The sequence below is a fragment of the Lygodium microphyllum genome, chromosome 10, assembly GCF_053477565.2.
Source record: "Lygodium microphyllum isolate KBCC chromosome 10, Lygodium_microphyllum_v1.1.10, whole genome shotgun sequence".
Taxonomy (NCBI): Eukaryota; Viridiplantae; Streptophyta; class Polypodiopsida; order Schizaeales; family Lygodiaceae; genus Lygodium; species Lygodium microphyllum.
The window spans coordinates 6,919,282-6,931,336 of NC_141144.1; the positions used below are offsets into that span (position 1 = coordinate 6,919,282).

The window sequence follows — 12,055 nt, forward strand, 5'->3', positions numbered from 1 at the left end:
AGAGTTAAATAAGTTAAACTCGGAATTTTCAAAGGCAAAAGAAAGGTACCTCACAAGGTACCTTATATGTGAGGATAATCTGTTTGGTGTTGGGTCAAAACATCTTACTAAATTTCTAAAGATGACAAGAAATGAAAAGCTAGAGTATACAAATGTGAATGGTGTCGTACATACACATGTATTGAGGTACATTCCAATTCCCAAAGTGTCAAAAAAGAAGGAAAAATCTAAGGCTACAAGTGATTCAAAAAGTGAACATGAGGGATTGAGCTTGAATATATCTCTTGAAGGTGATGCAAGTGAAACAGGTTCTCTAGCTGAATGTATCTCTATTGCATGAGTATATGTGCAAAACATTTTGGATGCTCTAACTAGTAGCTTTGAAGATTTAGCAATCTTCAATGCATTCAAGATATCCAATCCTTCTTTATATCCTATGGATCCTATCGAGAGGAATAAAAGGACTCAACAATGGTTAGAAAGACTTATCAACAAACTTAATGTTGATAGTCATACAATTGACATTAAAAGGTGTATGAATGAACGAGAATATTTCATCAGCATGTTATATCGAGTTGCTTGAAATAGAGGCATGCATGATGCTTGGAAAGTATGCAACACTACAACGACATGGTAGGACTTATATCCAAGTATGATGCATCTATGGCAAACTAGCATGGTTATCCCAACAAGCATGATTTTCAAGGTAAAATCTAATAAAAAGTAACTCAAGGTGTAGTTTATGCCTTCACACTTCGAGTACCTTCAATGTTGTTATCCATCGATGCATGTGACACCTCTCAAATCGACTGGAAAGATGTTTGGGGCATTTGGATGGGAGCAAAGAGTAGGAGGGCAATGCTGCTAGAATGATTGAATGGATTCATGTTACTGTTAGTTCACCTATGGATTTCATCGAGTAGATGGATTCATGTTGTTCCTACTAGAATGATTGAATGAATTCATGTTATTGCTAGTTATGCGATGGGGTTCATTTAAACATCTCAATCATTGAAGTATTAATAGTAAGCTATATAGTTATGCGATTTAAATTGGATTGTCCATTTGATGTTATGACCTATGAGCTTTAAAAATCGTGTTTTACTTGTCTTAGTTGAGCCTTTTTATGCTACTTTTCATTTATATATTTTTCTTGGCATTTGACTAGCATGGATTGTATATCATCTATCATTTGAAAGGCGTTTCCAAAAAAGGCACGTCATAAAAAATTTTACAAGACCCATCAAATTTAGGGCTCGGTATCCACTATTCTTTTTTACTTAAAATTTTAAAGCATGATTAAAGATTTCAAGGTTTATAAAAAAAGTGTTATTGACATACGGTGGGAATGTATACACATTTATTTTTGCCTTATAATTTGAAAGCATATGACTCATGAGCTTTGTGTATGCGTTGTCTCGGTGTCCCCAAAAGAGAATATCAAGAGGTTGGGAAATGCATGTGTACTTGGGCATTGAGCTGTCAACAGAGGCTGGGTCTATCGGATATCCCTCGTACACAACAAATAGGGACTAATTCATACCAGCTTTACAGTGTCATCACAAATAGGGACTAATTCATACCAGCTCTACAGTGTCATCACAAAGATGGTACTGCCACAGATAGAGGGGCCTCACTGACTGGCTGGCCTTGGTGACACCATTGCCAACCCCTATCACCGCTTGAAGCTCCGGCCACATGTTGTTTTTCAAAGTGCTTGGGGAGCCACGTCTTGCCTGCTGCTTTCCTCTCCTTGGCAAGGGCCCTCTGCTTCTCCTCCACTTTGTGCTTAGCCTCCCTTCCTGCCTCCCAATCCCTCCTCAGTATGCTTTCAATGACTTTCCTCCACACCACCACAGACTCACTTGGTGCTACATCCTGCAAAGGCATGAGTTCTCACCCTCAACTTCAACGCCCAATAATCGGAATGAATGAAAGCATATATAGAGGTTGCATGCCAACAGCCTACATCATGTCCTAGTGAGTACATGATGCAGCATGGCACGGGCAGAAGTATGAAATGCATGTATCAATTTGACAAACAGCCATTTATGGACGAACAAAAGATTACTAAATAGACACCAACCTGATGTTTTAGTCTGAGATACTGCACCAAACAATCTCAGTAGAATGATCTTAAGCCTGCTCAGAGATGAAATATTTTGCAACCTACTGTATGCATGTGCAGCATCCATGACATCAAATGCATTAAATACTAATTCAAATGAAATATTTTGCAACCTATCGCATGCACATGCACCATCCATGAGATCAAATGTGTGAAATGCAAATTCAAGGTCTTACTTTAACATTCTGCACCACTGGGGCCCTCAATTTTGATAGAACACTTTGTGCATCATATATAGGAGTCACTTCTCCTGTCTTCAAGTCTTTTACACTGACTATTCTGCAGAACATGGCCAAATTTTGGATCGTAATTAGATTCAAATAGTTCGCATCTTCTCCCACAAACAAAGAAAACATGGGACTTTCACTTAAGATGCAGATGCTTTAAAAAGTTCCTCATCCAATTATATGCATCCAGTTACAACTGTATTGCCAGTAACAAATGAAAGGAATTACAGAAAACAAGCAAAAAATGTATTTACTTGTTCCATGCTCCACTTATATCATAGAGTATTTTGCTGGTTTTGATGTCCTTGATATTCCCTGTCAAATGACCCAAAACTCCCCTTAAGCCAAAAAAGGGTTTGCCCTTGTACACCAATGTGCCTTCAAGTCCTGAAGAGTGGCATTTCACTGTTGTGCTGCCTACCCATTCATTGCCTGGCACTGGGAAAAACCGAATCAAAAGCTTTGGGCTTGTCAACTCATACTCCTCTTTGTGTGAATCCAGCCACAAGCTTCTTTTCCCTTGAACAGTCACCTCCACTTTGTTCCCTGAATTGGCACAAAAACTTTACACTCCATTTTGAAGAAAGTCCTTAAATCGATTCTTTCTGCAGCAAGGTTTTGTTTGTTAAAATCTGTACCTATAACTGAGCGATGGCTGGACTTTATTTAAGCTATAATAGATTATAGAGGTATGTTTACATAAACTACTGTTGCATCATAACTTTGGCAAGCATGTAATAACGGTAGTTAGCACCCACCTACAATGTGGTGTTACAAACACCATACATGACCAGGGTATGTTTACATAAACTACTGTTGCATCTAATAACAGTATTCAGCACCCACCTACAACGTGATGTTACAAACACCATAAATGACCAGGATTTTGCATAATTGAGAGTAGGAAGCCATGCATGCAAATGATCAACACTTTGGAAAGGGGGACAAGCATATACAGGCAGAAAATACAAGCTTCGGTACACACAATTTTATTTACCATAAAACCGAGGGCAAGCTCCATGCCACCACTGCATTCGAAGATTCTTTGCGGAGTCAGTTGCATACAAGGCTGTTATGGGAGGATGATGCGACACCTGTATAGTCAAATGATCGGTGAATAAACCCTCCAAATAAAACATAATTCTTGAGTATTACTGGTGTACGAGCAACCGAACATTAGGGTGTCTAGCAAATGTGAGATTACCTGCTCTAACAATACATTGAGTGTACCACACGATACATGATGTGTTTCTCCAAGTATGGGATTGAAGGGAGCCTGTCCAAAAGGAGCCAGCCTTGTGGTTGAAATATGCCAAGCTACCACACTATGAAAACGTTGCATCGGACTTGTGCCTTCTGCACATTTGGAGAGTAGATCTTCTCCACAGCAATACAAGCTTTCCCCATAAACTTGCAGTTGAGATTTGGGCATGTTCAGTTGGACTGGAATCTGAAAATGCAAACCAATTCAAAATCAGAATGGCCGTATGCTCTATGATAGAATGTCTATATTCAAATCAGACAAGTTTTATACACTTGAGGTCTCAGATAACAATGGCGATCTCTGCAACTTCAACATGCAACTATAACAGGGCATATCATCAAAGGAACACATTCGTAAGCTGGAGTGGGCGTGTAGAGACTGAACTCCCAAATTCTGAAATATCAGCAATTCTGAAATTCTAATGTTTTACCCTGTCGAAGAAATTGACACCATTACTATCACAACACATGAAGAGATTCGGTCAACACGCATCAAATGTTTAGAAGAAATTCACGAGACCAAACCCTGATCGAACGGAGTACTTCAATTTGTAATTAATTGGCCTAAGTTGAAGCCTCACAGTTTGGAATGAATTGGGCTTACTTGAAATTTTGTGATATCAGAGCCTGGTCTCGCACTTTTGAAGAGCTCTACCAATCTGGCAAGCAAGCCCCTTTGCTTATCTGACATTACGCCATCACCGTGCCTATGATAAGAAGCTGAATCCGCAGACATCAAGGGCGGGGTGACAAAGATCTCCTCTTTTCTGTACTGATCGTCTTCGTCCATAGTTATGTGCTGCCAGTGCAGTATCGACACACACACAAACACACAGAGCCACTTGTGACAAGAATGAATTTATACTACGAGCTTCTGTACCGCCACAGAAATTATTAGGACTGCCGAACCCAACAGGCACAAAACATGCGAGAGAGAGAGAGCGATTGTTGGAGTAAAAGGCAATAGAGCCCGTTTATTTCAATGGAGGTGGTAAGAATCTTTTTATGAAAGGTTAAAGGCGCGGATGGGTTGTCAAACGAGCGGGGCCGGGCCTCATTTGGGGAAAATGGGATTCCTTTCAGGAGGTTACTTGTCCTGAAAATCGGAGTCCTTTTAATATTTTCGTTGAGGTTTAAACATCTATTAGTTTATTATAGCGGTGACGTATATATACAAAGTCTCCTTAAAAGTCCTGATAATAATGCACAAAAGTTCCTCGTGGCCGGCCATAGTATATATACAAATAGTCTCGATAATACATTTCTTACAGTTTAGTATAAAAACTTACCTTCTTTTATATTATATTTACTAGTGCTCTATAAAGCAATGGTGTTTACCCCCCCCCCCCCCCCCCGGGCCCCCACCCTCAACACCTTACTTGTTGATTATATCACATGCCTAGGACTTACTTTCTGCAATATACTCCTTCACGCTAGACCCATGCTCGTCATTAACATCCTTATAGAGTGTATATGTGCAATCCGAAACCCCGCCCCCCTCCTCCCTTCCTCGTTCCCCCCTGCAATCTCACAAATTATTTCACATAATAAATAGTTCTCTCTCTCTCTCTCTCTCTCTCTCTCTCTCTCTCTCTCTCTCTCTCTCTCGTATAGAGCACAATTCTAAGTTTTTCACACCAATCTATTTGATAGTAACGACAAATATTATATATTAGTTATACATTTTCAACCTTTCTTTAATTCTTACATATCTCTTTTCATACATTCACACTTTAGCCTTAAATTGACATTTCCTCACCTCCACAGTGTTTCACCATTTGCCCATGGTATTCCTTTCCATATAAAGTTTGTGATAAGCATCAAGTTTTTGGTTCTCATGTAGTATGTCTGTGTGTGTGCATCCACATGCATGTACACATGTTTATCCAAGTATGGCTTTGTGTGTGAATACATGTTGGCACATGTCTTAAGCATGTAAAGGTGGGAAGAGAGTACATTCTTGAATAGAATCAAATTGTGGTGTATGATTTCTACTATGTATGTATACTTGAGATGTATTCACATGACTTAAAGTTTGCATAATAAAATCTCAAGTGTTTGATCCCTCCCAAAATTAAGAAGTCAATACCTCTTTTTAATATGTAGCCACAAATATGGAAGCTCTCCAAACTTAACAAGTCACTCTTACAAACCTAGACCCTTGTGTGGTTATTTTTTTTAAAACCAAGATTGTAATCTAGCAATAGATTGATAGCTTTGAGTGTATCTTGCATCCTTTGTAGTTAGAGTTTCACATGTCAACATATGGGTTCCACCCTCAAATCTAGTAGTGCATGCAACAGACCTAGTATGCCCATCAATTGGGATGTCTCTTGGCGTGGGTTAAACCTTTATCTTTCTCCAAGTACTATTAAAATTAAAGTCTTCCACATATGATCTTAACCATTAACTATTGATCCTCACAAAACATAACATTATTCCATCCTCACCCCTTACTCAAAAAACCAAAACAAATGACCTACAATCAATACATCTTTTCTACCCTAGTGATAAACCCCTACATTCCACCATCTCTCTCTCTCTCTCTCTCTCTCTCTCTCTCTCTCTCTCTCTCTCTCTCTCTCTCTCTCTCTCTCTCTCTCTCTCTCTCTCTCTCTCTCTCTCTCTCTCTCTCTCTCTCTCTTATACAGAGTAAACCCAAAAGATTCATGCATTTCTATTTTTGTAATCTAAGCTTCACTACTATTGTGCAATTCTAAAATAGATTGTTCTTCCTATTCTAGATCATTCTATAGCCATGCTTGTAGACATTGTGATACTATATGCAAGTAGACTTAGTATACATCATTGTCTCCAAATTTCTCAAACTCTACATCATGTGTTTAAGTTTTTCCATTGGAGATCATAGAATATAGGATGTATTATGTATTGCCATTAAATACTTAATATGAATTGGAGCAACAGAGAGGGTGGGATAATCCAAGCTGCAAAGGGATTAGGCATGTTACACACCAGGCTAATGACACCCACTATGTGCAAAAAGGACCAATTATAGGCTTGGATTCCAAAAAAGTGTTGTTGGCACACAGTCTGCCTCCAAATGGGCCTATTTCGGGTAGCATTCAATACCCCCCTCGTCCTCTTTCGGGCTTGAACAAGGCAAGGCAGTCCCCCAGTGTTGTGTCCACCATCATCAAGCTCCAATCAGATTTAGTTTGTGTGCCCTAAGAGGCTTCCTCTTGTTGAGCTAACCATTTTCCCTTCTCTTCATATGCGAATCTCTATTCCTTATCAATCTCCTACTCATTGTTGAACTATTGCTGCTTCTTGCTCTCCAGGCTTAGGACTGTTCATTATAAAAGCTCCATTAGTCAAGATGTGACGGTGCCTACCTGGTCCCACGAGTCTGCAGCGTGACAACCCACCACACAAGTAACATGGTCCATGGGCACACAACACCACGTTGCATCTACAACATGGAACAGAAGCTAACTCAAAAGATATGCCAAGAAGGCACCATTGCATCATAGCATGCACCCTCCACATCGTGTCATGTCACAAGGCCATCATGCCTTAAATATCCCTCCCATGTCAAGGCTTGCTCACAAGACATGTGTCGCATTAGTCTATCTCGAACATGGGTGACTTGGTGTTGGCGTCGGCGCATCGCACCATGGAAAACTTCCTAGCTCACAAGTATCTACCTTCAACCATCTTGGACCATGGCACCACAAGGGCGACATGGGTCAAACCCACCTATCCTCATGAGTCTTAACCTCCAATAAGTCATGTTGAACTAAACCCAAAGTAGGAGGGCCAATTGCCTTGACCAAATAAAGAACCCTACATGCCATGAGGTGAAAATAATGGTTACTGTGGCACAGCCACCATGGAGGAGGGGGGGAGACATGGGATTGCCCAAGCCTCACACTCCCTTCCCTCATACATACCTCCCCTCGATCAGGATTCATTAACCATATGGATGCCTTTGGTGTAGATTATTCTAAGCCGAGGTAGTGATTTCTTTGAGCTGTTTGCAATTCAACTCGCCACCTCGCAAGATTCCCCAATGGCCTTGCATGGGGAAGAGCTTGTCGAAATGGCCAGATCTCGACCCATTGGCCATAGGTCTTTGATCTAAAGACCAAAGATGAGTCATTTGCCTTGATTTGCTTCTCTTCTCATTTAGACAGTTGAGGTGCTACCACCTACTCTAGCTTCCATGTCAAAGACACAACTACCCCTTGCATCCTTGAGTTGTTTTCTGAACTTGAATCGATGTTATCTCCCCCTATCATTCCTAGGCGAGTAGACATAGTGGTGTTTCAACTAGGGCTTCAGTTTCATCCCATCATATGCCTCCCAATGTACCTAAGTAGGGTTGTTCTTCCCTTGATAATTTGGGGCAAACTGCCTAGGCATCGGATGCACTGATGGCTCTGAGCCTCTCACAGCAAGACTAGTCCCAGGTACACAAGCATCCACTCTTTCGGCCTTCTCATAGGCCTTCATCCATCAACATCTCTTCCCTTCTTTCCACTTACCCTTGGCCATTCGTTTATCCTCGTGGCTCCATGAGTCTTCCCATGCGTCTCTCATACACCCCACCTTTGATTATGTTCTTCCTCCTCAACCCAAGATTTTCCCGATTCTTTATCCTGCTCGTTGGCTCCCACAAGCCCCCTAGTTTCTTTATCCTCATCGGTGCTATATGAGTCTTGGTTCCCCACCTTGTTCCACATTCAGCCCATCTTTATACTCGCAACTCCACGAGTTCCACGCTCCTCATCCACATCTGTCCAGTTTCTTTATCCTTGCCCTAGGTCCACAAGTCTAAAACTTCCATCTGATTGGTCCCTCGCCCTCTCTTTGCTTCACCACACTTCATCGCAAGTTGCATGGTATCTTTATACTCATCCTGGTCCACAAGTCTATGATGTTCATCTGCCCAATCCCTCATCCTCTCGGCTTCACCACAGTAGCATGGCGACTAGCCCGATATCTTTATACTTGCCCCAAGCCCACAAGTTCTTTGACCTCCATCCATTTAGTCTCTCACCCTCTCTTGGCCTCACTACAATGGCATGGCAAGTTGCTTGGTATCTTTATACTCAACCCAAGTTTGCGAGTCACCAAGCCATTCTTTAGACTCCCAGTGTAAGGAGTTATTCATTCTTTCTGCCCTTCCTGGCCTTTGCACACATGATAGCCATTCCTTTAAGCTCACACTTGCACAAGCACCATGCACCATATCTTTCACTCTCCACATATATTTCATGCACCCAGCCATTCCTTTATACTCCCAGCTCAAGCAGTCTTGCATATCTCTACTCAACACGGCTATTCATTTATACTCTCAGCATCACGAGTCTTCACCTCATCTTGCCACCTCAACTCCATCTCCTTCATCACCTTCATCTTAATCTTTGCTTAGAAAAACCCATGGGACCATAGCCCACATCCAGTTTGTTCAAAACATGTGGGGCCAAAGACCACATCCATCATTTCACACTCATTCCACTCCATCTCACCTCTACTTCTTCGACTCCATCTTCTTCTTCTTCTCCTCAACATAAAGGGCCTTCTTGCCCAAATCCATCTTTTCATCACACACTCGATTCCTTTATACTCCCCATCGAGTTAGGAGTTGCAAGACTATTGCCCCCATTAAATCCTCTTCTGTGATGTTAGCATCACGGGTTCATATAAGCAATCAACAAGTTGCCCCATAACTCCATGCAGGCATATTCTTTTAAGATCCAACTAATTTACCCATGGTTCTTCCATACACATCTCCACTGTAATATTTCCACACAATAAAAGTTAGTTGGTTAGTTCAAAAGTTAGTTAGTTAATTAATAAGTTAGTAAGATTACTAACTAAAGACTAACTAAGGTAAAAACTAACTAACATTAATTATTAATAATCTTTATTTAATTTAAAATATTTTATTTAGAAAAATCAAGAGTCGTAAATTCGATATTTTTTTCGAATTGGCAAGGACCGTGGCCATCCTTCCCGTAAATTACAACGTGAACGAAACTTATGAGCTATATTAATCACTAGGATAATGTGTATAGTTTGGATAGTCTAAAAATATTAGACTTTCGGACAAGACTAGAATATTTTAGATATTTTAGAGATTATCTTAATTTTTTAAAAAAAAGATATGGAGATTTCTAGAACTAGATGTCATTTAAAAGAAAAAAACAAGTGATGTGTTAGTTAGTTTGAAGATTTTATAAAAAGAAAAATAAGGAAAAGTGACTGGCAAAATCGCGCGCGTCGTGATCGCAGTTTACAGGCAGTAGAAAGCACTTCGAACAGAGAAAAGAAGGAGTGAACTGAGAGCTTTCTAAGCAAGTGTCTTGGAGTTTTACCCCCCTTTCGGAGCCAATGGAACCATCAGATTTATGATTTGAGCATCAGATCACTGATCTTTCCAAGATCCCCCTCCACAAAGAGCTCCACTTCTCAACCACAAACCCTCTTCTCCAATTCACTATAAATACGAGGCATGGGAGAAGCATAGGGGAGATAAGGAGACCCCGAGAGGCTGCGAGAGAGAAGAAGAGAGAAGAAAGAATACTCCTTTAAGAGGCTGCGAGAAGCTAGAGAGAGAAAGAGAGAGAGAGAGAGAGAGAGAGAGAGAGAAAGAGGAAGAGAGCTAGCTCAAATCCCTTGTCTCGATTTTTAACTAAGCCATATTCTCTACCCTCTCTCATCTAAAATCGATCCCACCTTCCCTATCTCTCAAACTCCTCGTGGACGATGGCTCCAAAGCGACAAAGTGGAAAAACCATGGAAATCAACGCAACCGGTCAAGCAACGGGTATTGCCAATGATTCGGGAGTGCCCGAGGTTGCGGGAGTTGCCACCACAATTGGAACATCAGGTGTGGCTAATGCGAGCGCGAGTAAAGATGAAGTTCCTAATGTCGTCATGCCGCCAAATCAGGTTATTCATTACTAGATTATCAATTTTACAATATAAGAAAAAATACATAGGATATTAGCTTTCATATTCTTCGCTTACACATAACTCATCTAGAAAGACATATTAGTTCAAGCATAAAACGATTAATCACTATGATCTCTAGCTAGAATAGTTGGGATACTAAGGCATTGGATCATAATAGAATTAATTGCCAAAGGTTATTGTACATATGTCTTTATGCGCATTCAATATAGTTATGATCAAATGCGACAAGGTTAAGAATTGATTAGTGAAGGTTATAGAAACTGGTTATCTATTTAGGAATCCTAAAGATCATCTCGTTAAGTTTATTGACACAATGTATTTCCTTAAGGGATTTTGCTTATGTTAGATAAGTGAATCCAAATGGAAAACTCATGCCCTGCTTAACATGTTTTAAGAGGTGTACTCAACACTTCTTTATGGGGAGAAGAATCCTCATTAGAATGAAAGGTTACCTTAGTATAAGGTCTACCTTGGCTATGTGAAACTGTGATTTACATGTTGGGATGATTGTCATTGCACTATTTGATACATATTTGAAAGGACTGTTTGTGTTTGCTAGAATCTAGATTTTTGATTGAAATTATTGCCAACAGAATAAAAGGAAGGATCGTGCTAGGCTACCCCCAAGCTAGCGGCAAGACCCTACTCCAAGGGGGTCATGATTATCGCTATGAGAGGCTTGGACCGGCTCCGTAGGCGAAAGGTCTGTCAGTAGGGATAGTCTCGGGCAGTAGGAATTGTAGGTGCCAGAGGGGGCTCTGGTTGTAAATCCTGCATTGTTCCAAGAATCTGACGAGCCCCTTCATGACCCAGGATGGGATCCTGGAACCCTAAATACTAGTTATGAGGGTGGAATCTTGGTGGACAGAATGTCCTTATGGAATTCTGTGTATCTTCCGCTAGGACGGAATGATGGAAATTGTAATAGACTTCCAATATAATAAAGAAGTTTGCTTTACTATTCGAATTGTATGCATGTTAGTGAGATAAATTATGTGAAGGAACGTGTCACTAAATGGACTAATTAAGGAAGCTGGTTGTATATGTTCCAATAAATGTGTTGTAGGTAATTAAAAAACTAAAGATGACCCATCATCAGAGGAAAGCGGGTGGGGGTAACCCCCGACGGGTCCGTCCAATGGTAGGGTGGTCCCGGTTAGCTGGGAGCTTTTCTACATCGGATATAGAAATAGGAAGATGATAAATTGACCAAGTAGTCATTAGGTAGAATCGACTTGCCTTGTTTTAGGGGACCGGAATGGGATTTTGCCTTATGGGCAGGAGGGTTGACGTACCACACTCCCCTCCGTCTCCCATTCTCTTTGAACCAAGTGCAATGGCAAGTCCGCTTCAGATTGAGTAATACTCTAAAAAGTGGAACTCGAAATTACTGACGCTAGCTAGCTGCTAGGAGACCCATCCGATTTTAGGAACCCAAGTCTTCAGGTCGATCCTAGTGGGTTCGGCCAGAACTCTCCCGTTGCGAAGTAGACTC

At 40.8% G+C, this 12,055-nt stretch overlaps 1 protein-coding gene across 2 annotated transcripts; it reads right to left on the minus strand.

Annotated features, from left to right (window-relative positions):
- Positions 1-1,312: 1,312 nt before the first annotated feature.
- Positions 1,313-4,576, minus strand: LOC148029678 (oxysterol-binding protein-related protein 4C-like). 2 transcript variants are annotated; one of them, XM_087685956.1, is made up of 6 exons: positions 4,223-4,576; positions 3,560-3,805; positions 3,353-3,449; positions 2,610-2,901; positions 2,305-2,407; positions 1,313-1,878 (listed from the first exon to the last, which is right to left on the minus strand). In XM_087685956.1, exons 1-6 carry the CDS (start codon positions 4,406-4,408, stop codon positions 1,600-1,602), a joined length of 1,203 nt encoding a protein of 400 aa, XP_087542082.1. In that variant the 5' UTR covers positions 4,409-4,576; the 3' UTR covers positions 1,313-1,599. The 2 variants fall into 2 exon arrangements, with proteins under 2 accessions (XP_087542082.1, XP_087542083.1); XM_087685957.1 differs by lacking the exon at positions 4,223-4,576 and adding an exon at positions 3,890-3,998.
- Positions 4,577-12,055: the final 7,479 nt, after the last annotated feature.

Coding starts and splice junctions, on each gene's coding strand:
- LOC148029678 (XM_087685956.1), bottom strand. CDS start 4,408: ATGGACGAAGACGATCAGTACAGAAAAGAGGAGATCTTTGTCACCCCG. Junction 3,806..4,222: donor CTGATATCACAAAATTTCAA/GTAAGCCCAATT, acceptor TTGCATTTTCAG/ATTCCAGTCCAACTGAACAT. Junction 3,450..3,559: donor TCAATGTATTGTTAGAGCAG/GTAATCTCACAT, acceptor TTGACTATACAG/GTGTCGCATCATCCTCCCAT.